This window comes from Filicampus tigris, chromosome 5 (assembly GCF_054856515.1).
Source record: "Filicampus tigris isolate MCC_2025a chromosome 5, RoL_Ftig_1.0, whole genome shotgun sequence".
NCBI classification, from domain to species: Eukaryota; Metazoa; Chordata; class Actinopteri; order Syngnathiformes; family Syngnathidae; genus Filicampus; species Filicampus tigris.
This window is the reverse complement of record NC_141221.1, coordinates 8,378,857-8,406,494: the sequence shown is the minus strand read 5'-3', so window position 1 is coordinate 8,406,494 and position 27,638 is coordinate 8,378,857. Positions and strand designations below refer to the sequence as shown.

The 27,638-nt window shown below is 40.9% G+C and overlaps 1 protein-coding gene across 1 annotated transcript in view; it reads right to left on the bottom strand.

Moving 5' to 3' along the window:
* The window catches only part of msh3 (mutS homolog 3 (E. coli)), a 37,222-nt gene that overhangs the window by 5,882 nt on the left and 3,702 nt on the right, over positions 1–27,638 (bottom strand). Inside the window, exons 6-21 of the mRNA XM_086031577.1 lie at positions 26,473–26,590; positions 25,925–26,064; positions 25,561–25,727; positions 22,120–22,229; positions 21,415–21,529; positions 20,810–20,894; positions 19,830–19,939; positions 18,622–18,754; positions 16,460–16,647; positions 16,228–16,396; positions 16,075–16,139; positions 15,228–15,344; positions 14,915–15,022; positions 12,610–12,724; positions 12,185–12,342; positions 5,950–6,136 (exon numbers count right to left, since the gene is read on the bottom strand). Coding sequence (XP_085887703.1) covers positions 5,950–6,136; positions 12,185–12,342; positions 12,610–12,724; positions 14,915–15,022; positions 15,228–15,344; positions 16,075–16,139; positions 16,228–16,396; positions 16,460–16,647; positions 18,622–18,754; positions 19,830–19,939; positions 20,810–20,894; positions 21,415–21,529; positions 22,120–22,229; positions 25,561–25,727; positions 25,925–26,064; positions 26,473–26,590 — 2,085 coding nt within the window. The remainder of the gene's footprint in view (positions 1–5,949; positions 6,137–12,184; positions 12,343–12,609; positions 12,725–14,914; positions 15,023–15,227; positions 15,345–16,074; positions 16,140–16,227; positions 16,397–16,459; positions 16,648–18,621; positions 18,755–19,829; positions 19,940–20,809; positions 20,895–21,414; positions 21,530–22,119; positions 22,230–25,560; positions 25,728–25,924; positions 26,065–26,472; positions 26,591–27,638) is intronic.

Here is a 27,638-nt window from a genome sequence, read left to right as displayed (position 1 = left end):
GTAATTCACATGGACACACACCACGCTCTTTAAATCACTCCTGTCCACCTACATTGAAAGGTACCAACAAATGGAGCGCGGTGGCGGGCATTTGGCATCGGAATAATGGTCTGATTGGATGCTAATGGCCGCTCGTTAGGAGACCACCCCAGGGTGCACTGACAGCCTTGTTGGTGGGAGACGCTGATGAAATTAAGAGTTGAAGCGATTAGTGAAGTCATCGATGAGTTGATAGAAAATTCATGAGCTCAAATGCTTCACTTTGATGGCTTCCAGTTGTGGCTCCTGTCTAGTACATCGTTCTATTTTTTATTTTTAAATTTTTTTTAGCATAAAACTTCAACTCTAGACATTTGTGTGCGTTTTTTTTTTTTTCCTAACGACAAGCTGTCAGCCAGCCTTGCGATTTGAGCGTGCTCGCGCGCGTCGGGCGATCTGATCCCGAGCAAAAAGGCTCGAGGTGTCAACACGGCAACGGCGCCACTCGGCCTCATGACGCTTTTCTATCCAATTAGACGCAACTACATTTCCTCTCTGCTACGCCAGTGTCCGCATCTCACAGCTAACAAGCGCTCGCTGAGCGCGGTTTGCGAGCTACAATGACAAAGTGGATAAGCTTTGGTGTCAGTGTTGCATGTGAGGATGTCACTGACCGGCAACTCCGTTACCTTGTTTGGGTTCAACAATAAGGCGAACAGCAGATGACCTTTGATTTTTTTGTTTTTGTTTTTTGTAGCACGCCGCATGAAGAGCTGTCAGTTTGCGGCTCCATTATGGAGTGGTTGGAGTCACTCGAGGAATTATGCGCAGTAAAATGAATATACACATTACATTAAAATACCTGCACAACCTAATAAGAGCCAATACAAAAATTGTATCAAAACGTGTCATTAAATTGACACTGTTTATTAAAATGTGTCATTCATCATATAAAATGGTGAATTCTTGTATTATTCATTTTTTATTGAATTGTTTAATTTGTTCAAAAAAGAGGCTTCAAGATGTCTACTGCCACTCCCAGTTAAAGCTTACTGTCAAATTCAACATAAACAAAAGAGAACTACCGGTTTTGTATTAAAAAAAAAAAAAAACACAGCTTTGCTGCTGGCTTAATGTTAAAGCCTGCAATGGGAAACACTGTAGCTGGGTTAATGGAAAACATCGGTGTCGCGTTAATTTAACCCTATAAGTAACAGATATTTGAACACAAATGGTGGAGCAACACATGTAGATAGATTATGTAACAACAGTCGCTGGCATATACTCTTTCACAGGCATATACTCTTTATCCTTTGCAAAGAAAGACGCTGAGGCTACAACATATCTGTATTGAACATCTTGGATTGAGCAAAAAAAAATAAAATAAAAATAAAATAAAATATGTAATTGTTTGAATTCTGAGGAAAAAAATTATCGAATCATAACGCCCCCCAAAAAAAGCCCAAACAAAACAAAACACAACAAAAACCCTACACCACTAGCACTTTTGTTGTTCCACCTCAGGCTTTTCTAACAGCTTGCAGCCACTGAGGCCTGGGCTTCCTCTAATGGCTGTTGCCAACGTAGCTTTGGAGGTTGGAGCCTTGTCATTGACCATTTTCTTCCATCTCTTTACATTTTGATTGGATTGAGATTATACGTCTTTCTTGGAGGACGGTTTTCATTGTTTTTCCTCTATATGGAAAGATGAATTATCATCTTGAAAAGTGATCGCCAAACATCCTTTCAAAGGACTCCGAAAAGTGACCAAACTCTCAATGGAAACTTGTGCATTTATTGAAGATGTAATGACTGCCATCTTCCCTGCGCCTTTTTGCAATTGATCAACGACTGTGGAAAACTGCAAACTGTAAAGTTTCCTTCAGGCTGTCGTCTTCATAAATGTCATTTGACCGCCACCAAAAGAAATGACCTTGCCCAATGCAGATTCTCAATTCATCACCGATCATCACTTTCATCTCCAATTTGGAGACGGCAATAAGTGAGCCGACGCTGCGAGTTGTATTTTGCAAAAAGCGGCGTCCGCCTGTGCCTGCTGCCGTTTTATGTGACCGGCTCGGCCCATGCGAAAAGAAGAGAGCAAATGCGCGTGGCACCAAGCATGGCGTGAAGCTAACGGCAGGACCCGCTAGTCGTGTGAAAACCCCAGTGAGTCTGACAGAGTATTCGGCGCGGAGGAATCGGAAAGTACCCTCGTGCGCACCAGCTGTGACTTTAACAGAAAATCCAGCAACGTAGCTTCCCATGAGCTTTCTGCTTTTTCCTCTTTCAGCATCAAGGCTGTCTCGTCCATGAACGGCGTTATGAAAGCCATCTACATTCTCAACTACCTCACGGGTGAATGCTGGGGGCAGGGAAAGGTGCGTTTCTATAACAACTGAGTCAAAAAAGGAGAAGTCTGAATTTGACGCGAGCAGGCATGTCTGGTGAGGGGGAAGAGGACATGGCAGAGGAGGAGGAGGAGGAGGTGGAAGAGGAGTGGGAGGAAGAGCGCATGAAAGACAGTGTGGGTCTTCTTATACCAAGGAGGGATATCGCTGCAAAGCCAACTTCTTTTTGCTTTTTTTTTTTTCTTTTATAGTCAGGCCTCTCGAACAAATCAATGTTATACAACAGGTGGTTACAGAGCCAGCATCTGTTCTCTCCTGCTTTAGCCACATACTGTACGTTTTGCACAAAATGATATAAATCACCAAGCTGTGTCCCAAAAAAAAAAAAAAGTATAGAGTAGAAAGGGCCAACACAATCAATTCCATGACTCTGGACAACTCCTGGTTTATTCATATTCTCTTCAAAGGTAGCCATGAAAATCTTGGTGCCTTGAGATACGAGTTTAACTCATTTCATAGTCACGCTCATAACCCAAAACATTTGTATGTTAGATCCTCTTTCCCAATTGAAATGAAGAAAAATGTCAATAATCTGTTTGAGCCTCTACAAGAAAAAAAATTGTCATGTTTTTTTGAGTAAGAAGTGGCATTCTATAAAAATAAAGTCATTCCACAGTTAAATAGAATGTAAAGATTTTTTTTTTTTTAATCCACTGTTACTTTAATTTAATAGACATTGGTGCTCCTTCTTCCTTGGCCACCTGGAGGCAGTGGAAAATAAACGGATATTCATGGCCAGTGTTGGGCAAGTTACTTCCAAAATGTAACATACTACATATTACTAGTTACTTCCATGTGAAAGTAATATGTTTCTTTACAATATTACTGTATTTGTAGAGTAATGCGTTACTCAAGTTTAAGTTACTTTTAAATTTTTTTTTTTTTTTTTTTAAATAATGATTTCAACACTTTAAAAGGAAAATGCTAAATTTGCTACCATACTGTCGCTGGTAAAGTTGACTTAAGAGCATATTGAATCAATCAATCAATCAATCACATTTTATTTATATAGCACTTTTCATACATAAAAATGCAACTCAAAGTGCTTTAAAACATTCAAAGCAAAACATAGATAATTAGAAAAAACTAGATAGTGTGGGCTATAATATTAAATGTTTCGACTAAGGTGGGAGATCACTACATTTTGAGCAATAATTGTATAAGGCTAAGACTTTTTAAAAAAAAATATAAATATTGGAACTAATATTTTGTCTAGTAAATAAATAATCCTAGACTGTAAACCATAAATGAAATTATCAACATTCTCAAATTAAATTTACACACAAATAATAGTGATGCATAACGTATAATTGATCATTGGTCTAACAAAACTGATAGATAGATAAGATAGATAGATAAAATAGATAGATTAGATAGATACATAGTTAGATAGCTAGATAGCTAGATAGATAGATATTAAAAAAATGGAAATAAGAAACAAGCGCATCAGACTCTAATTTAATGGCTTGTATTGTAGTTTGCCTGACTGAAGTTGCCGTCGCATCACGTCTTCTCAGCCATTAAAGTTGTTGTCAATGGTGTAAAGACAAATGAAATGCTTGAAAGAGAGTTAAATTGGGCACTCTGTTCAACTTTGTTGCGTGACGTTCCAAGAATGACAAGAAACTCTGAATGGAATTATTGCTTAATTTAATACCATCTAAGTGAGGTAATAAACTGCCCTACTGGCTAAGTTATGTGAATAAAATTGGGTTGTGGTCCTGAAATTTGTAACGCGTTACCAATCTCAGTAACTGTAATAATATTATAAAAAACAGTAAAACATTGTTACTTGGTTACTGCCTAAATGTCATATATTACTGCACCGCGTTACCCCCAACACTGTTCATGCCGATAGTCAAAACTCCTCAAAAAGCCACAGTAATGTTAGCCGTTCTTCACAGAGGATAAATATATCCTCAGAAGATAAATATAACGCTTTGATATAACATCTGTCTAAGAGTGATGCCCGATGGATTATGTTGTAATAATAATGTTGCTTTAATAGTTATAGCACCGCATTATGTGTTAGCATTTAGCTAGCAGACTTCAAAGCAATGTTATGCGGTTGTTTTAAATACACAAAGTGTAATTATTTTTGTTTCATGTTGTGTGTGACACAAAATTTTTATTCACAAGTCCAAAAAAAATATCCGAAAGACTGTGACCTCCCAAAAACTCGATGGTCGGGCCACTTCTATCCCCACTGCATTCCAATTGGAAAAAAATGCACCCGAATTTTCCTCCTTTCACGTTCTGTTCCAAAAACAGCCACAAAAGCCCAAGAAAAAGCCAATTGAGGGCTTGTGAAGTACGCTGAGGGACTGCACAGTTGTATTAAACCTTTGGGGTTCTAATGCATCTTTTTCGAACTTTTTAAGACTCCACCAACAGCCTGATTCAATCTGCCCACAACTATTGCATCAGGCACGAAAAAGTCAGCCTCGGCATGATTTGTCTCAGAAAACCGCTGCTTTGTTCCCACAGTATCAAAGGCTTGAAATGAGGTGAGGATCTGCATGTTCTTGTATCCTCAAAAGAACACACCGTGTTCCAATCTACCTCCAAGGAGCGCTCGTTCCGTGTTATCCTTGATTATCCAGGCACTTGAGTAAGTTGCCAGTAAAAGTGGCTCGAAAAAGTCGACACACCCCTACGTTTAAAATTAACCTATCGCATTCAAACTCATGGGAGTCAGCACACACTTGCCACTATTTAAAGTGACTCTGATTACCGAATAAAGTTCACCTGTTCTAGTAGGATTTTCCTGACATTTCATTTGCCTTCTAATAGAAGTCTGAAAGTTTGGATGCTACACTGAACTGTTTTTATTCACTCCACCATTCACATTTCAACCCCCCCCCCAAAAAAAATCTCTTATGGTCCAATAACGCTGAGGTTAAAATTATTGCCCATTATTCCAAAGGCTATGTTTGGCACAGGCATATTAAACTTAATCATTTAAGAGATGGCCTACCCTCCTTATTTCCCCATGAATCTTAAGTGTTCGTTTTCCCAACACTTTGTGGACACACTCGACGCTTCCAACTTTGTGGAAGACCTTTCATGGGGTGGGTGTCGAAGAACAATCCCTTCAAACTCCATTTTCACAACACTGTGGAAACGTCAGATCCTTTATGAGCACAAAGGTGAGCAGCACGTTTTGACGGTGTAGCTTTTTTTTTTTCTCAACCAAAAACGAGGTCCACTGCAGCACAACTCAGCACCGGTGGATGACTTTTACCTCCTTTTCCGTTGCAGCTCAACAGGTTATTAACGTTATAGATCAAGCCTTATTTCGCTGTCTTGTCAACACTCCTGCACTGACGAGGCTTCCCTGTTGCCTCGTATCTCTTTTTTCCTTGCTAACAAACAATAACGGACTATAAGCGGGTGCAATCAAAGAAGCACAAACATCCGATTGGAGGCCATGAACTTGAAGGTTAATTGAACTGGCTTTCGCATCGCAACGCTTGTTGCAAAGAGACAAAGGCGCGCACAAGAAGAAAGCGTCGCGTGGACTCTCCCGTCTGACTTGCATATTACAACACATGCTTACATCTCTGATGAAGTACTCGAGGGTAGCATAGGCGATGGCGATGCCGTCGTGGGTGCTGGTGCCTCGGCCCAGCTCGTCCAGGATGACCAGGGAACGCTCAGTCGCGTGGGAAATTATCTCCGAGGCTTCAGTCAACTCCTCCATGAATGTACTGCGCCCTTTGTAGATGTTGTCCGACGCTCCCATTCTGACCATCACATACAAGGAAGGGGAAGTCAAGGTTCAAATTGCTTCACCAAAAGAGAATATGAGCCCTATAATAAGCTTAAAATATTTGGGTGTCAATATTGTCAATATTGTTAAGATGTGCTATACTGATAGACTCTTACTTAAAAATACGGAATGCTGTAATGCATTTACTTACCACAAATAATATATCTTCTGCCAGCTATATTTCCCAGTGACATTATGACGACGGGCAGAACATTTAGGTAGGTACAAAGATTTTTTTTTTTTTTAGACAATTAGCGCATGCCATTCATACAACTAACAATTTTCAATTTAACAGGCCCAGATTTCCCGCCGAAGAATATTTTTGGAGTGCACTGAGATGAGGGGCCGTTTGGCTTTTTGATTCCACTAATGGAGGGAATTGCTACTATTATTCCCTCAACTCCGTGTCAACAATTTTTACACCTTATTCTTAAGGCACCAATGTATAATGTTCCCCCCCTCTAAAAAAAAGTTACGAATTTAAAAGTCCAGACAAAATGATGGCATATGCAGGAGTTTGATACAGTAATCAATATACTGAAGTGTACCATTCTAGTAACTGATGAGCTATTCATAAATTCCAAAGAGAGTTTGGAATCAAAGCATCACTTTGACCTTCAAGTGCGTCTTTGCACCTCTCCTAATTGTCCTTGAACGTCACACCTTTCAACGAACTGCGCAAACGTGAACGTCCCATGTCGCCATGGTTACGCCGCATGCCGCACGGGAGAGGGGCGTGGCAGGCATGCGGCTGCATCACATGAGCTCGTTTACAACAGTGTGTCCGTGCATGACTGAGACTCGAGGGAAATTATGGACTGGATCTATAGTTTGCGTGTGAAGAACGGATACAATCCGATGAAAGGTTGAGAGGTGTTCCCGCGCGCCCGTCTGTCCACAGGCGAGGGGACGCATACGCTCAGTGTCCAGCTGGAGCTCCTCGTTCCCGCCAAAAAACACAGATTGTGAAAACGGGCTCCATTTATCACCGCTCGCATCTTCCCATTCAACATGCTTAGGCACATCTCAAGTGTTCCTGGAAAACTGCTTCGCTTCATTTGCAATTCCCTGATGACGCAAATATTCATAAGGCATTTTGAACTACAAATGGAGAAAGAAAATGAAAAGGTGTTCAAGTAAGGTGCTTAGAAGCCAAGTTCGGCATACCGTAGGGCTGTGCAATTCATTGAAATTCAATTACAATTATTACACTCTACGATTACAAAATTGGCACAGTCGTAAAAAAGGATTTTTTTGTTTGTTGTGTTTAACTATTCAAAAAGCATCTGCCTGAGGTCTCACAATGGGCCTGATTTCCTAAAAAGTTTGCGCATGCAAAAACGGGCAACAATTTGATTGCTCATGTAAACAGATGTGGAAGCTGATTTACTATCCAGGCTACCATCTTGCCAAATGTGCTGAACTGCTGCGCGGTTCATTTTACACACTCTGAGAATAGAATAACATTCGTCTATTTTCTATAGCACTTGTCCTCATTCGAATCACTGGAGCCACCACCGTGCCCCATTATCAATGCTTATAAGTCATTAAATAATTATTGCTCATCATTTTTTACGGGAAAGTTTTATAACGTGAATCCAAACAATTACCGAAAACTTCACCTTTGAAGTCCCGCCATACAGCATGTTGACCCACAAAGAGCATCGACTGCTGCCCGTCCGTGTGTTACGCGGCACTATGACGCTTCGCACTGCTTTTGTCAGCTCTTTCGACTCCAATGTGCGAGAGCGGTTTCCTGCGCGGTGGCTGATTTTAGAAGCGCGCATGCTGTGAAAGGCCCGAGCAGACGTGTGTGCCGCCTACAAAGAGGAACAGGCGGTCTGTAAACTATTAAAAACCCGGGAAGCGGCGCTGCATCGGACGATGACGATGTCACATAGACGCCATCTCCGCCGGTTGACTGCGGGACCTTTTTCAAAACACACTGTCTCCTTTGAGCTGTTTCCATAACAACCGTGGAGGGATACAGGACTGCGCTTTGTAACCTTCAGGACTTAACGCACAGACGAGAAAAAAAAAAAAAAAAAAAAAACACAAAACAGCGGCAAACATGCACATTTGCATCACTTGCCCTACTGGAGTCTGCTGCTGAAGAACAAACGCAACATTACTGTCGATGCACTGTAAAAATAAGAGCGTGGCAGGGAGGGAGGGGAAACTGAAATTTTGCGAGCTTCTGTGCCACTTTAAAAGCTCATTGATAATCAATCACAGGGATCATCTCAGACAGGGTAGCCCATTAGACACCCACGCAGCATTTCATTAAGCTCGCCAAACCCACCAAGTCTGCTCATTCCAATCCGCTTCTATAAAATCTTCCCACCCCATCCGTCTCCCGTTCACTTATTAGAGCAGAAAACTCACAAAGTGAAACGGCAATGTTACACATAATAGATGCAGCAGCGGGGCTAGGGTGGGTGTTTATTATCCATCCGTTTACGATCCACAAATATTCCTCTGTCCCAATTAGAAACGGATAGGTTGATAAAAGAAATGTGGGAGGTGAAGACGGAACAGCGCACTTGACTCTGGGGACACTAATTAGTTCTTAGATGCATTTTTCTAATAGACAGGGAATATTAACCTCCACCCCAATAAAATCCCTTGGCTAAAAACAACACCGCCGACCAACCCCCACTAAAACATGACTCCTACTTAAAGTGTTCAATAATTGATTTAAACTCCTTTAAAATTATTAAAATATTACAGTATTATCAAATTAATGGATAATTATCTTGATAATTTATAAATTGTTTAGACCCTTGTTTTATTTAAATTGTGTCTAAATTCTTGGAATTTACCCTCAACAATCAATCTTTTTCTGTAGAAGCAAAATGATTATCTTTGTGTCTTGCTTTTTTTTCTCTCCAAAATGACACATTTGCAAACACCTGATTTTACTTCGGAAAACAATGACCATCATTTTTGCTGATTTCTTGACATGTTACGGATCACACCAGTCACAGAAGAATTATAACTAAATTATATTTGTGCATATTTTGCACTGTCGATTTGGATTAATGTACAGAGGCTACACGGCTGCATATCTGGCCATCAAAATGATCAGAACCGGCTCAATACTGCATTACAGTAGATGTCACACGAATGGCTCTATAAACCTCTGTGCACATGTTCTACAAGTGATGTTTGGATGAATAAATAAATAAATGAATGGGAACTAGTTTTCTTAAAGTTTAATTTACATGTAGTCTATAAATATAAATAATCAAGTGTAGAAAGAAACTGTGTAATATATTTATCTCACGCCCCCACGTGTGCAAATGTTCACGAGTGTTTAACACTGTTTCAAATTTTATATTCTTATCATGCAGATCCTATTTCAATTAATAACACATTTCTTTACATTTTAAGTTATTTTGTGCGGTTTTAATTTTGCTGCTTTTGCTGATTTTAATTTTTTTTCGAGGTAGCGTTTCGGTACTGGTATCGAGGTATTTGATGCAGGTATAGTAGTGAAGTCCAAATTTTGGTATCGCGACAACACTACTGTAGACTTTGTCACATCATAAAGCACCAACATGAGACTCTTACAGAATATTCCATTCATAATCCTGTTTACAGAACGGCATGCACGTATCCTGGGAGTTCTGCCCACTTTACATCCTGAGGTCATACGTTCCCTTTAGTAATCATGGCCACTTGTCTGTAAATATGGAACAGAACTAACGTTTCCCTTGACAACCCAAAGACATGTTTCCTTTTTTATACTCATCTCATCTTGGATTAGTAATAGAAGTTCTCTCGGCATTACACAACAAAAACAGAAGATGCCATCCAGCAGTTTTTCAGTTTGTAAAATGGGTAACCTTCTAGCACCATGACTATTTGGGTTAAGGTCTTTGGAAAATCCTGCAACAGGGTTTCATACCTTTTACAATAAGTACCATTAAAAAAAAAAAAATAAAAAATTAGCTCTCCCGGTACTTTCATCATGACCAACCAAAAAAACTGTACTCATGATTCAATTTAAATGTATTAAACAAAAATTGTGCATAGTTAAAGATTTAAAACAGCTTCTAAAGATGAAATGAAAATATGTTATATTAAAAGTTAAAGAGAGAAGTCAACCCAAGCATTTTGTTTTTTAAGAATATATTCTATGCAGGCCCACTAGTTGAAACATGGCAATCTGATAAGCATTGCGTTTGTGGAATATGAGTTAAGCAGCAAAATCCCCCCCCCACCCCGTTTTAGCCATCTCAGGGGGCGGCCATTTTGTCACTTCTGTCGACTGAAAATGACATCACAGTTGCTCAGGGTTCAGATAACGACCAATCATGGCTCAGCTTCAGAAAACAGGTGAGCTGTGATTGGTCGTTACCTGAGCCCTGAGGAACTGTGATGTCATTTTCAGTCGACAGAAGTGGCAAAATGCCCGCCCCCTGAGCTAGCTAGTTTCAACTAGTGGGCCTGCATATAACATTGAAACTCACTGCGCCGGCATTTCCCCAACTTCTACCTTATTTTCCGCATTCGTGAGCACGCATGTAAATTTGAGCAGGTCGATAACATGAGAGTGTTTCATCCCGACTGGTCCATTAGGCTAATATGGATCATAATGAAAACACTCGTTAGATCAATCGATGTTTTACACATGAGATCATGTCATCGTAAGGCCCTTAAGAAGCAAAGGAAAGAAAGCTTTTCCAAGATATAATCAATCAATAATATATCAATGAAATAACAAAAATCCAGAGCATTCCGCATTACGTCATTCTTAACTTCAAATGAATGAGTATCAAAAGCACAGGTGTCAAACTGTGGGCCTTGCACATCCACGTGTGCTTTTAATGTGTGTGTGGTATTTACACGATTTCCTATGGTACGGTTTGGTGTGAGTCAGACTTTTTGAATTCGATAAATCATAAAAACAAAGGTTCCACTTTATTTGAATGGGAAAAAAACTTAGGAAAGGAGTTTGTTTGAACATTGAGGTTGCACTATAGTTACTTATATCTGTCTCAATGTGGCCCAAAAACTACTCATTGTCCAGTGATGCAATATGTATCAATCATCGATATACCTCGGCGGTAGGTTTTTATTGCTTTCTGTCACTAAAAGGCAGGCCTGATCATCTTAAAGTGACTTCTCTGGCCTAAGGACCATACAACATAACCTCATTATTCGAAGAAGAAGCCTAAAATACCCCAAAACTGTATCTTTCAAGGATACAAACACAAACACACATACACGAATGCACGCGCGCGCACACACACACACTCGCCCCTGGTGTGCTGACCGGGTTTTGGCTCCCACTGGGTTAATGCATAAGAACATGCTTAAACCCAGAAAAAAAGACAATTACACACATCTGCAAGTCATTATGTCTAATCATAGAGTGCAGCGGGGCCACAAATACAGAAAGAATATTGTATTTTGTACAGTGAGGAGCGGAAAGTGCACGTAGAGCTGAACAGAATAAAAACATCTCCCTTCAACAAAGGCGTATTGTATCGTCGTCGGTGAGTTCCCAGCGCAACACAGAGCCTAATCATCCTTCATCTGCTGGGTGGTGAACGGACACGATGAGATTACCATGGATTAGTCTGTACCGTCACGCCTAAAAATACTCTTGACACGGTTGATACTTGGTGACAGATTATCTCTTTTTTTTTTTTTTTTTTCCTTTCTTTGTTTCTTCAAATTGTCAGACAGACTGTCCATCAAAACGGAAGAAAGGCTGTCTTTTGCAATGCCGCTGACCTGAACACTCACCACAGTGGAACCGAATATAACATATTATTATTATTATTATTATTATTATTATTATTATTATTATCTCCACTAATGTTGATTGCATGTGTTTCGACACAAGTGTGTGCAGGACGACTTAAAAACAACTGTTCCCGGAATTTGGTCCAGTAAATATGCGTGCAGGATATTTTAAAATGTGATTGTATTGAACACAGAGAAAACTTTGATTGGCGGGTAGTCTATTTATCCACAGCTGTCAAACATGTTCCACTGGACTTGGTCCTACCTGGTGTAAACGCCATCCAAAATGCCCAAACGGGCCTCCGAACTGGGGACATAGGAGCCCATTTGGGCCATAACACAGATCAGGGCCACCTGGCGGATGTAGGAGCTCTTTCCTCCCATGTTAGGGCCAGTGATGATCATTGATCTTTTTCCGTCAGCCTGTAGTGAAGAAGTGAGCAGTTGTAACAAAGACAAAGGGCTTTCGAGCGATATACGGTAAAGAGATATTTGGATGCTGAGGAGGTGGGTGGACTCGAAGCTTTGGCTTGGTGCAAGAGAAACCCACTGAAATAGTGCTGGGCGAATCTGTGTGTGTGTGTGAGAAAGATTGGCATACGTGTTGCTGGCATTTTACTTGCATGCAAAGATCTGTGTGATTTACCTTAGCTTTATGTCAAAAGAGTTTGCACTTTTCTGTGTGCGTACCTGTAGTCGTGTATGATTGGGCACATACTGGCTGTGCTCTCCCATGAGTAGGTCAATAGCAGGATGTCTGCCATCCTTGATCACAATCAGACGCTCACTGTCGGACACCTCTGGCCTGCGATGGAAAAAAAAAAAAAAAAAAAAAACACAGGTCAGTACAGACAAACAAATTTGCAGTAACTAGCAAAAAAAACACATCTCGCAAATCGTTAAATGCCAAAAGATTTTTATGCATATTTACCGTCTTTACAATAATTTTGTACTATACTGTGAATTTTCAGGCTATGTACTGTATTGGTATTGTTTTTAGGCCTCAAAAAAGTACTTCGATGTACTTCCCAATTAGTCTGTTAAATTGAGGTTCCTCTGTATTCATTATATTGGTCTCCCCTTCATGAGGGAGGTATATCGGGATGTGTACAGCTAAGTAGCCGTAGGTTGGTGATGATGCGTGCAGCTGAGTTCTGTAGCATTGGAAGCTTGTGGAGGGACTTGTGGGCGACGCCCAAGAAGGGAACGCTGCAGTAATCTAGAAGGAAGTTGACAAGCCTGTGGACACGGATGGATGCACTATGGGGGTTTTGGATTCGCCTGATGAAATGAGGATGATAGTGTGTTGTTGACCATGACACCCAGACTCTTTACCTGATGAGAGGGGAAAACTGAGGAGCTATTAATACAGACAAGCGGGAGGTGAAGGGAGGAGGGTGAAAATGACATGTAAAACAGGGCATGATCCTCGAAGCAACGGTAGAGAATATTCATTTCTATGGAAATTTAGGAACTACTGTCATTGAGCAGCGGCCCTAGGATGGAGCCCTGAGACACACCTGTAAAGACTGAAGAGGCATCAGATAAGTAAAGGAAGCTGAATGCCAATGGAGGATCGGGTATGGTGTCTGCAAAGTGAACTGCAATCAGCTGTGATGAGGATGTCATTAATGACCAGATAGGAAAGGCTCTATTTTGGGTTAAGGGTGAGTAAAGTTGAGCAGCAACTACTTTCTAAAGAATTTTGAAGATGAAGGGTAGATTTGAGATGGGGTGGAAGTGATTGTAATTTTTGCGGTTTGAACCGTTTTTTTTTTTTTTTCATTATAGAGGTGACAGTTGACGGCTTTGACTAATGATGGAACGATTCCAGTGTTGAGATAAGAGTGAATAATGGCGGATATGAGCGGCAGCAGCGAGGAGAAAATGGGTTTGACCGAGGTTGTGGGGAGGGGATCAAGCTGGCAGGTGGAAGGTTTGGATTTATGAATGAGATTAGAGATTTGGGAGGCATCAGGGAGGGAGAAATGCATTCAAGATTATGCTCAGATTATGTGTTTTCGAAAATAAAAACATTTTGGAGTCATAGTATCACTTTATATATATTAAACTACACTTTTTTGTAGTTATATCACAACTATTGACATTAAAATGCACATTTTCTGCTGTATTTTTTTTTCTGTGTGATTATCAAACATGTATTTTCGCAACACTTTTTATATTCAGAGCATTCTTTGCTCTTTTCAATGTGGTCTTAAAGGTGAAGTCAACACAAGCATTTTTTTTTCAAGAATATGTTCGATGCAGGCTCACTAGTTGATACAAGGCATTCTGATGAATATTGCGCTTGTTGGAATAAGAGTTAGGCAGCAAAATCCACCTGTTTTTAGCCATTTCAGGGGGCGGCCATTTTGTCACTTCTGTCGACTGAAAATGACATCACAACTGCTCAGGGCTCAGATAATGACCAATCATCGCTCAGCTTCAGAAAACAGGTGAGCTATGATTGGTCAATACCTGAGCCCCCAGCAACTGCGATGTCATTTTCAGTCGATAGAAGTGACAAAATGGCTGCCCCCTGAGATGGCTAAAAATGGGTGGATTTTGTTATATTCCATAAATGCAATATTAATCAGAATGTCCTTTTTCATCTAGTGGGCCTGCATATAACATATTCTTGAAAAAAATATATATTTGCGTTGACTTCCGCTTTAATAGCAATTTGGCAGCGCAGCAAGGATTTTGCAGTCAAGATTTTTTTTCTGGTGACACTCGTTCTTTGGGTTGTATTTGGATATAGTTACCGTGCGCGCGTGTGTGTGTGCGTGCGCATCTCAGTGAGTGGGAGAAATGTTGGCGTTCTGGCTGAGCACGCTGCTGGGCCCAATGCACACACCCACACACCGCCTGCCCAAGACTATAGGACACGACACAGGAAACATGTACATACACACATACGTACTGTATATTAATACACATTCAAACAATTCAAGCACAGACACACACACATACAAGAGTAAAATCACATGATCACCTGCAATAGTCCCCATGTTTGGCCACCTCAGCCAATGAGAAGAGACAGTCCATGGTTGCTAGGTGACTAATAGCCCTTTTCATAGTGTGATAGTGCTCCCCAAACTGACTGCAAGAGAGCAAGGAGAGATTTTCCAGCGTAAATTACTGGAAATGCATACTTGTATTCTCAGTAGATGACACCGCTGGTGCACCTGAACAGAACATGATTGTGGTAGGCAACACTTAGGACTGACTGAACACTCCAGGCTGCGTTTATCATGTACACTCTATGAAAGACTGTGGGTAAGTGCGCGTGCGTGTGTGTACCGTACTCCATAAAAGCGATCCACTCCCTCTGGCAGTCCAGAAGCAGCTGCTCACGGAGCTGCAGCAGCTTCTTGTGGCGCTCCACCACAAAGGGAGAGTGATACCTGCCGACCGCTTTGGTGCTGCACAGCAAAAGGAGATGGATGCACAGATGAACAGAAGTGATTCCACCTGACAGATATGGACTGTAGCTTGTCGTTTAATAGGTCTGTATGGTTTTCTTAGTAAATAAAGCTGCATCATAAGCCAGAGCTGGGGAATGCACTTCACCATTCTCGCAAATGAAAAAAAATTCAAATTAAAAATGGCGGCCTCCGTAAAAGACTAAACAAAGGCAGATGTGACGACTTTATTTTGGGATAAATACTTCGTGGAATTAAGTAAACGGCAGCTGAGAAAGAAGATATGCCCATTTAAATGTAAGAAAGTTTTGACATCTTGGGTTTTGTTGCTAAGGAAATGTGAAAAATGGGCTGCAGCTATCAAATATTTGATATTCAGATATCCTACTGAAAATTCTATTGAATAATTGTGTATTCGGGTAAAAGTAAAAATATGTTTTACTTGGTTGAAGATAAATTTAATTGAATTAATAACCAACGATCAACTGGATCAACTGCTGGGAACAACTTCAAAATAAAAGCATTCCAAGGCATTGAAGTCCATGTGATATTTGGTGAGGTACGATTTATTTGAAGGTTGGCCTTGTTTCTGATAGCTTGGCAGTACTCGCATCAAGGTGCTCTCAATTTAAAAATACCGCATTTTATAGCCCGAATAAGCACTTTTCCAGTTCTTCATTAGAAAACAAAGCAGTTCATTCACTTTCTATGCATGTGTATTGCAGCTCACCTGCTGACTTTAACCCAGTCACGAGGAACCATGGAGGACTGTGAGTTCTTCACCTCGATCAGAAACTGTGAGAAAAGGAGACAAACACCGGCACTGAGCCACCACATCATTGTTTTTGACTGTCTTTGCCACTCAGACTGCATCATGAGGTACCTCCTGTCCTGACACAGTGGTGTAGTCGAGGGCGGGGGCTTTCAGCACAATTCGGACATGTTTGCGATGGTCCTGAATCTCTTGTAGAACTTTCTGGATTTGCTCTCTTCTTTCCCGCAGCACGGGGAAGCCAGACAGATCAGAGAAGAGCTCCGTCTTATTCCCACACCTGCAACATGTGACAATGACATTATCCCCTCCTTAATTTCTTCTTTACACTTAAAAGACTTACTTGGCTGCCTTCTCGTTAAGCACGCCAAGGAAGCCGTGGGCTGGGGTCAGAAGGTCCGGGGTGTCCACCAGGAGTCGTCGAATTAGCCCAGAGCGGATCTGCGCCCTAATAGCCGGCAGCAGGGCTTGCAGTTCCAGCGCCAGGCGACAAAGGCTGCTGATGACGAGGTAGAACTCCTGCGTGGATGACTACAGCACATTTTTCAATCAGAAATGTTCAAAACAACAGCCGTTTTACACACCTCTATTTCTTTACCTTTACTTTTCACTGACTGTTATGCTGGAAGACAACAAGGTTAGCACACTAACTCTGATCTACGCTTGCTATAAGAGACAAAATGTCAGCAAATAATCATTTGGCGCGATAAATGTCATCTACATATGCTCCTATTTTCATTTTGTGATCATTCATTCATTCATATTACGACTGTCAAAAATACAGTACACAACTTTTTTCCTTGAACATACACAACTTTATTCTTGTAACATTACGTTTCTCAAAAAACGAACTACTTTTTATGTTGAAAATACAATGCTTTAATTTTTTGAAAAATATACGCGTGCACGTGGACAAAACTGTAGGCATTCATTTATCCTAAATCACTCAGATTTCCACATTTTGCTTCCTCTCTGCCCGTGTTAAGTGTGGTACACACGTCACCAAACTACTACTTGACTCTCTTTAAATAGGCCAACTGCCTGATTCCAAGTTTGAAGACACCTGTGATGCTTATTCGAGGACACACCTTTGTTGAATGTGTCCCTATGGTAAAATTATTTTTTAAATTCAATTAGATTTTTTTCTTTTCTAGGGTCACCATCATTTTTGTTAAAACCTGTTTGTTTTTAAAAATAATTTTACTGAAACGCATTCCAAAAGCAATGTCTGATTTTCATTGGCAAATTGTAATTTTTATTCATTACTCCGTTTTGTCAGATTCAAGTTATTTCTAGCACCGCTGTTTTTTAAAAAAAAAAATTTTATGAAAGGATTTCATCCGCGTTTGTGTCACTAATCTCGCACCGGTGCTGCCTTAGGGAAATAGTGCTCTGAATTTCAAATGATTGTTTTTTTTAACAATGGACACACAAAGCCCATACGAAAATAGCTCGAGTCAATAAACTATTAATGCAACAACAAGAACTGAAACGTCATTGTTTACATTGTGATTTGTGCTGCAGTTTCAAAGGCCAAACCTGTGATCAGTTTAGATCAAAAGTATTGATTTATCAACGCACAGCATGGGCATGCCTCTTGGAAGCGAGGCTGTTGCACTTTATGATTCCCATTAGTGGAATTGCAGTGGACTTCTGCGTCGTAAAGGGTTAATGAGAGTCACAGTGGGACAAAGCTTTCAGGTATTAATCACACACTGATGCTTTACAGGTTCCCTCATGTCAGCAGCGCCCTAGATGAGTTCTTCTTGGAACACGCTAAAGTGGAACGACTGTATCCCAATAGTATGATTCCCCCCCCCATCCCAATACGCCCCACCCCTCAAGAGCAGAGGCAGGGATACAAGCCATTACACACGGTCTCATTTATCTACAGAGGGCCCACATGACAATTAAGTTGGTTGTGTGTGTACGCGCGAGTGCGTGTGTGTATTGAGTGACATTTATCTTGTTTTTGTCTATATGAAGGATTTAAAAGTTGAACACCCAAATGGGTGGTCGAGACCCTCTGGCATTTGAAAGATGAGCCGGATGGGAAATGAGATTGTGTGAGACTGTCAGGTAATCTCTCACTTTCTCTCAGTGTCTGTGTCTCTCTCGTTGTCAGCGTGTCGCTTTCTTTCAGTGTCTCGTGAGTGTCCAAGTGTCTCTCTCGGTGTTTCTTTCTCTTAGTCTCTCTTCAGTGGTCTCAGTGTCGCAGTTTCTCTTTTAGTGTCTCGCTCAGTGTCTGTGTCTTAGTGTCTCAGTGAGTCTTTCTGTCTCTCTCAGTGTCTCGGGCTCGCTGTCTTTCAAGTCTGTATCGCTCGGCGTGTCTCTTTCTCGCGGTGTCAGTGTCCGGTCCTTGCTCAATGTCTCTCTCTCTCATGTGTCTGTGTGTCAAAACTGAATGAAAATTTTCAAAAACGCGATTATAAAAGAAGGAAAAAAAATTATTTCCAGATTCACAAATCCCATGCTCGGTCCCTTTATTTGTTTCAAAAAATTTACCTTTTTGTTGAATATGCTGCAAATTCCTCTCTCCAGATCGGGCAAATGCATCAGCAGGGATCTTGTGGAGTTTAATGTGAGAGAATCAGACTCCAGGATTTCCTGCACTGCATCCTGACGCTCCGAGATGGACCTAGAGGTCCAGACAGAAAATAGGGTACCGGTACATAACTAGTAATAAGTAAGTCCTTGATTGATGCAACAGGTACGAGTATATGAGATCCGTCAACAATTTCTTATCATTCCAGCAGAACCTCATTTGACCCAATTCACTTGTGTCAAGTATCACAAAGAACAAAAGAAAATCCAAATCCAAAGTAATATATTTTCGGTGTGTTTGTGTCTTTCATGCATTGTTCTGGAATTAATGGATGTAATCTGGGATTTATTGATGTTGAAATTATGCAGCGGAGCTGTCGGCGTTGAATGAGAGCAGTGTTCAATCTCATCTTTAATCCCTCCGCTGTGAGTGTCATACACACACACACAAACGGGTCTGTGCCACCCGTTTTCGGGTCTGTGGGGCCTGTTTTCAGTTTTTAGAATGAAAGAAAAATGACAAGGCAATATCTGGAACCTTCTTCTCGTGGTGATAACACCCTCTGGGATTTTCTTTTTTTTATTACATTTTATTTAAAAAAAAAAAAAAAACGAGTAGCACATTAATTCATAAAGGTGATCTAACAAAGGTAAAGGGAAACCATTAACATGTTTGCAGTTCATATAACTTGCAATTGGGATGTAATAAACATCTGTTGAGTATTTTAACAAAAAATGATTTTATTGTGTTGTTTGGAAAACCCAAAACTCTTACGGGTCCACCAGACCCATCAACAGTGGCGGCGTAACCAAAATACGAACACCACACGGTGACATTGAGGAGTAAGGTGCCAAAGGGGTGAAAAGATTTTGAGTACATTTCCAAAATAGATACTTGACTAAGGCTTTCATTGAATTCTATTTTTCTGTTAAAAAATAAAAAACGGTGGCACAGTGAACGAGTGCTTAGCACACACAGTTCTGAGGTCGGCGCTGGAATCTGGGCTAGCATTATTCCGAACCACCTCCACATTTATGATTCCCCTTTTCCTCCTTTTATTATTGTTGTACCTTTTCCGGAAATGGCTTCAAAGTGGCTAAATGGCTTTACGGTTGCAGGTTATAGTACCATCTGTTGCTTTGGCAGACGCGAGAAGTTGTGTACTCACTGCGGGTCTATCAGCGGACGAGTCACCCACTTTCTCATTAGCCTCCTCCCAAACGGAGTGCGCGTGTGGTCCAGCACCCACAGTAGACTGCCCCTCACACCACCATCTGTCTGTTGTGGAACACGCAAAACAACGGGAATGTGAAATGTGCATTTGAACAATTGTAGAATACAGCTTTGTTGAAGGGAAGGAAAGAAAATGTAGTGTGTGCGTGCGCGCGCACAGGATGTCTGACATCCGCGTGCCCCACAGGAGTCGTGCTGAACCTTTGAGCCATCGCCCACGCGAGCCCAACTCGTCACTGAGCAATTTGCTGGGAACTGAGAAGCAGTTTAAGTCAGCCGCTAAATCTTTACCATCCACCGTGCGACGAGGAGACAAAGCGGATTTTGTTGCGCATTGAGTTTGTGTCCACAAGCCGCTGTGGTCCACAATGAGCTGAAGAGCATTCGGATGGGTGAGAGGGCTTGTAAAAATCAATGAGTGATGCCAATAATAAAAATCTAAAGGGAAAAAAAAGTTCCATAAAGATGCACGTTTTCCCTATGAATCCTTATTCGAAATGAGCATAACAAATTACAAACTGGTGTGACTAGAGATGACAAAGATAACAGTGAATGAATATGTTGTATTTACACGGTGGTCAAATGACAAATTTGGATCAGATCCAGATTCAACTCCGTTAACGTTAGAGATTCTCATTCTGCGTACACAAAGCAAACTGAATACCAGAGACAACATTTGGTTAAAGTGGAAATCAACCGAAACATTTTTTTTTTTAAGAATATGTTCTCAGCAGGCCCACGAATTGAAACGCGGCATTCTGATGAATATTGCGTTTGTGGAATATGAGTTAAGCAGCAAAATCCACCCCTTTTTCGCCATCTCAGGGAGCGGCCATTTTGTCATTTCTGTCGACTGAATATGACATCACTACTCAGGGCTCAAGTAACGACCACTCACGGCTCGGCTTCAATCACCTGATTGTTGAGGATTTCCAGGTTCCTCAGAGTGGCGGCACTGAGGATCATTCCCTGCGATTCCCCAGTCAAACGTTGGAAGGAGCTGCATGGAATAACACTAAATCATCACACTATACAGGAAAAGCACAACATTGTCCAATTTCGAAGGATGGCTTCATGCGTAGTCTTTCTTCATAAACTGAATTCAGATTGGGGTTTTTTTCTCTCAACACATGTACTGTAACTTCGGACGCCAGTATAAAATGATATGTGTGTTATTGGCATCTTGAACAGACAAAAAGTGAACGTCCTATACAGATGCCTGTGCCAAACACAGCACAGCAAAATCACGCTATTAGAGGAATCAAAGGTATCTTTTTTTCAAGTTTGAACACACCCTAAACCCCAAAACCGATCAGTATTGCTGCTTTCACATTACTCACTAATTTGGATGAGAATCCGTTTTTTTTTTTGTTGTTGTTGTTTTTTAAATCAACACAAGGTGAAGTGAATCTTTGTGAAATTGGTTTAAGTGTTCATACATGCAGACGAATGGACATCTGAATAGGAAGAAAATGTGAGCCTGAGGTTTGACGCGCAGTACGTGTGCATCTGTTGCATACCTTTCACTTCGAAGCACTCTCTCCAAATTGAACTCTTGCAGGTACTGGATTAGAGGACCCAAACAGCAGATGACCGGGCTCTCCAATGATGCCACACTCGACAGAGAGCGACAGCCTGGACAACACAAACACATTTTTACTTATCAAACACAGTCATGAACCACTTTAAAGGGGAAATCAACCCAAACACATTTTTTTCAAGAATATATTCCCAGCAGGCCCACTAGTTGAAACGCGGCATTCGGGTTGGCGGGGGACGGGTTTCAAACAGACCAATTGCGCTCGTCTTTGCAGCTGCAAAGTTGTGAAGCATAACAGTGTTGATATTTGACTTTAATTTAATCCTACTTGAAACAAAAGTATAAAATTGGCATTTGTGGTGATAGTAATACCAATCAATGAGGTTCAATTCAAGCCTCGTGTTTTCACTCATTTTCATTCTTAAGCATTACCCTTATCTCTTTACCATATTTATTTTATCATATGCTATTTTCACAAGTCTTGGGATTTACTGGGCTAACCTGGGACCACGGGGATTGTATTTCGTGTCATGTAATGTTTAACGGCAAAAAAAAAAAAAAAGTTATTGCATCTTCTTTTCATGATAAAATCCTAGAGTGGTCAAATTTTAAGGTTTGACTTTATAAATAAAACAGGAAGAAGACACAATAATAAGGCAGAAGAATAGAACAGCTATACACGCACCTTCAGCCTGTTTGTGGCAATAGAATTCAGTGACTGTGTTCATTGCAGAAACAAACTCAAAGTGGGCGCTGTCCCTCTTCTCAACTCGCATCTTGTCATCAGCCTGAGCACTGGAAGGAAATGACGAATAAAAGCAAATGTCATTTTTCTACCAAGTGAAAGGGGAAAAAAAACCCAAGAACGCTGTCACTGTTCAGGCCATCTTTTCTTACACTCACACACACATTGCATATCCGCCGCTTCATCACATCTCATTCATTCATGCTGCAATGCTGCTTTCAAGGACTCACTAGCTTTGTCCAATCTGGTGTTGCCACGGCAACCGAGGCAAACATGTGGCTATGGATGCTGTTTTCTTTCCTAATACGCATACACTTACACACATTGGCACACGCACGCACACACACAAGCCATCAAACATCAAATCCGCCGCTGGTCAGACCGGGAGCGACAATGTCATTGTTCCAGTAAACTCGATAAATCATTTAAACAGTCAGTTCAAGCAAATGATGAGATTCTATCGATCAGTCGAGCTATTCAAAGCGCTTCTACCAAACATGAAACAGGTTGAAAAAGTGTCCAAGAGTCAGAGCCTCACAGAAAAGAATTTTGTTTTGGATTTTTTTCCTCATTTGAAATGTTGGCTTGGTAATGCTGAAACATCAGCCCGCTTCAACAGATATTTTCTGCATGGTTCATATCGGTAGGACTGATGTGGGTGTAGCTATTTTTTTTTTTTTTTTTACCGGTATTATGCATTAGATGATGGCTGTTCATGTCGCGGGATTACTAACGCTTTACTACTCATCCCTGAAGTGAATTTGCATGCTGACATTCCTGACAATCCATCCTGTATTTGGAGGGAAGAAAGTAAGGAGGGAGGGGTTTGAGAGAGAGAAAGAGAGATAGTGAGAGAGAATGAGAGAAAGCGTAAAGTGTGTTTGAAGTACACTGCAAAAAGAATATCTTTCTTCATGATGCATTAAAAATCTAGAATGGCTTAATGTTTAATAGATTAGTACATTTAACCAAATTTAAATGGTCAAATTTGAGTTGCGACTGCAAGCAATGACGTCGGCCTCACCCTCACAGTATTTGCTTATCAACTTAAAAATCTTTAAAAAATAATAAATAAATTAGAACAGTTGTGTCAAAAAGTCTCATCCAGGGAGATTATTCGCTCGCTCAAATTCCCCTCACAAACCTGACTCGTGACCGCAGGTTGGGGGTGGTGGTGAGTGAAGCTGCTAATATTGCACCCAGCTACCGGCCAATCTCCCGGGGGCTCATTACGCGTCTCTCTGCGGACACGCACGCCCGGTTGCCAGGGGGCCCGCTGCCTCCACTCGGCCCTGGAGAGGTCGAGGTTGTTGGGAAAGTAGATGAATGACGAACCAAGGTTGATCTGATTAGTAATCCTTTTAAATGATAGGACGAATGGTTGACAAATGGTTGACAAGTGATTTTTTTTTTCCCAATAGTTACTTTACTTGATTGAAAGATTTTGTGATGAATGAATTATTTGCTTTCAGATATATTAATAATTCATACTCAAATCATTTTTATCAGGATGAGAGAAACGTTAGACTGCACAGTGGTCAGGTGGTCTACCCTGCAACTGAGCAGTTGACCATTCCGGTGTACGACACCTTTCACCCCAAATCAGATCACCTGCGACCCTAATGAGGATAATCAATACAGAAAACTCATGGATAAATAGACAGCTAAACAGCTGAGAGTTAATCCGGAGCATCGCTGCCCATTAGAGCCAAGTAGTTCACCGACTCCATTCTGCCTTTCCATGATGTAATTAATTTGCAATCTATTCCTCGCAATCAACTGAATTGTTAAAATTTTGTTGAAAATAATATGTTCTATGCAGCCCCACTTGTCTAAACACAGCATTCCGATTGATATTGTGTTTGTGAAATATGAGTTAAGTAGTAAAATCCACCTGTGTTTGTCCATCTCAATGGGCGGCCATTTTGTCACTTGCTGTCGACAGAAAATGACATCACAGTTGCTCAGGGCTCAGGTAACAACCAATCACGGCTCACCTGTTTTCTGAAGCTGAGCCATGATTGGTCGTTAGCAGGGCCCTGAGCAACTGTGATGTCATTTTCAGTCGACAGAAGTGACAAAATGGCCGCCCCCTGAGCTAGTTAAAAACGGGTGGATTTAACTACTTAACTCATATCCCGCAAACACCACATTAATCGGAATGCCGTATTTAGACTGTGGGGCTTCATAGAACATATAATTGCAAAGAAAATGTTTCGTTTAACTTCACTTTAACAACCAATGAATCTATATTTATGATCATCCCTGCTCTAATTCAGTGTTTCCCTACCCTTATTGAGCCAGAACACCTGACTGAAATGAGGCTCTCATCTCAATTTAGTCACAAATTGACTTTTTGTGAAATCTGGGGCTGTCTAATTGAACAAAAGCTGAAATACTCGCCGGACGCCATGACTCACTCTGTTGTAAGAATAGCAACATGTGGATACACAGGTTTATTGTCCCTTCTGCCATCTAATGGAAAAGTATTACATTGTTTTGTCTGTCACTATGACATTGGCATAGATAAATGCACAAAGATATATTTGTAATTAATAAATAATAAATGGATAACTTTCAACGGCACCCCTGGCGATCTCTCACAGCACATTCGTGTGCCAAAGCGCCTGAGTTAGGAAGCACTGCTCAAATTGATTGCCATTGCTTGTGCGGTGCCCAATCAATGACCGCAGGCGCTGTTGCGAGCACAAATGAACACCCAAAAGGTGAAAAAGCAAAACACAAATGAGGGTGAAGAGTGACAAAATATGCACCAGGTAGGAGACAGCAAAGGCAGAAAGCAGCAGGCAGCCTTCTATTTATCCAATCAACCTCATCTAATCTAATCCACTTCACTCCCTCCCACTCCGTCGTTTGATTTTCATTTGTGCATAATGCAATGAGAGAAAGCCCCAAAAGGGAGTCAGGTCTCATCTTTTGGCACAACGCTGGGCCGCACATGAATGTGCATTTTAATATGAATTTTTAACAACGATATAACAGAGATGTGTCTGTGGAAACATGTGTTGAGCTAATCCCTGGGGAGCTACGTGTCTGAATGAAAAAGTTTTCCATCGTAGTTCATTGCACTCCAGCTTCCTCCCACATTCCAAAAACATGCATGATCGATTAAGACTTTAATCGTCCATGGGTGTGAGTGTGACTGGTTATTTGTCTATACGTGCCCTGCCACTGACTGCTGACGAGCCTAACATCAGCCGGGATGGACTCCAGCTCACCTGCGACTCTCATGAGGACAAGCGCAATAGAAAATGGTTGGATGGATGCAGAAAACGGTAAAAGTCTCTCGAGGAACATGTTGTGGTGCAGTTGAAAACAAAAAAGGAGAAAAAAGGGGCCACGACGCCCCCTGGTGGCTACCTGGCATTAGTAATGCTCTGCAACAGTTTCTGGGTCTGCGCTGAGAGGTCAGAGGGCACCAGGATCTCCACAGGGTTTATCATCAAGATACGGCTTTCCAGTTTGGAGCGAGACTGGCTGTCAGGGAAAGAATCCAACTGGACCTCTCCTGTGCTGGGCTGAACCGCCTGTATTCACAAATGACATATTAAGTTATTATATTGTCACACACATAAGACCTACAGGATACACATAGATTTATTCTATTCCACATTGAAGTGTTTTTTGTTGTTGTTGTTGTTCAATGACAGAATAGAAGTAGCATATTCCAATAAGCCAAAGCACAACTAAGCAAGATAAAGTACATGAGTGCAGTCAAACTCACCACCAGCCCAACAGTAAGCTGCTTCTTCAACTTGTCCCAATTCTCACTGACACACAACAGGATGCTGTCAGGAGGCTCTGACAGGGCATTGTGGCTTCCGCCCTCCTTCGCGTCGTCCGGACAGCACACCGGGTTGACGTCTCAGTGGACTGTTGAGGACAATGATGCGGGAGGAATGCAGTGCTACAAACACACACTGTAGCTATAGGGGTGGGGAAATTTATGTGCTTAATGGCCACATTTGATTTTGGAAAAAAGACAGGACTGCTCCTTTGTATTAGGTTTGGAAAAAGAAAAAAAAAAAACTGTGGGTATGTATGCCTTATTCTAATGCTAATGATGCTGTAATTGCGCTACAGTATTTTTATAGTATACTTAATTAACCAAAATAAAAATGTTAAATGCACATGTATGACTTAATATATGCATACTTTAACAGTAACAACTAAAAAAGTGTGTGTGTGGGGCGGGGGACAATGTTGGATTAAAAAAAGCTAACTGCCTCATTGATCGTGTGCGACCAAACAAAGAGCGTTTCAAAAGGATACCCTCGCCCACCAGCGTGGACTTGGTGTACAGAGCACTGAGTCGCCGCGTGAACAGAGCATTCTTATTGGCCCCTGATGCTTTAATGGCGGAAGTCTCTGTCTGCTTGACGACACCCACCTGTGCAGTAAAAGTGTTAACAACATGGCTTCATGGCTTTAAAGAAACCCTATGGCGCAAATGCGGAGCTGTCAAGTGTAATTTACTGTCATTTGTCAGCATATTTTGGTGCTGTCAAACCAAAAACATACTGTATATCAGGAAAAAACATTGAAATGACTTATACACTAGCCAGGACAGCTTGATCGGACAATTTTGATTCTAAGATATCAACTTTGGCATATGCATTAAACATGGAGGATAAAAAACAAAATCAGGTGCATCTCAATATAGAACAATGCTGTAAAAAAGTTGCTTTATTTTGTTAAATCCAAAATGTATTCAGAGTCATTCAACACACAAGATGCTTTTCAGAAGGCCAAAGCCTACCTAATTTCTATATTAAAGATTGCTCACTATGTAATATTCTCATTTCTTGATATGGTACATTTTGGGTACAATCATCTATAATCATCAAAATGACTATTTTTTTTTTAATAATGAAAGATTACACTTGGGCTGGACGATTATGGAAAAAAAATTATCACGATTATTTTTGATTGAGATTGAAATCAGCATTAATCAAAACATTATTCAAAGATTTCAAAAATTTGTATTTATTCAACTACGAAAACTCAACAACTCAAAACTATCATCATAACCTCATGCCCATTGATTCCTGCATGTTAAACACTTTATTATTGAACACTTTATTCTTTTTGTCAGATACAAAATGACCTTGTAAATATCATGTGAAATTCAAGCCTCTTATGTTATTTTCACAAATCTTGGGATTTACTGGGCTAATCTGGGACCTAGGGGATTGTATTTCGTGTCATCTAATGTTGAAATGTGAGTTGGTATGACAACAAAGGTAATCGCATCTTTGTATGATAAAATAAATGAGTAAGAAAGTAAACATACTAAAATAATAGCAATGTGCATTTTGGCCTTTGAGGGGCAGTGTGGTGCTGTGCATGGAAGCAGTACACCGTTTGAAGAAAGTTGCGAATGAACTCAGATTGGGAACAATTTGTACCTTTGAGTACTGTTATGTTACCTGCGTGTG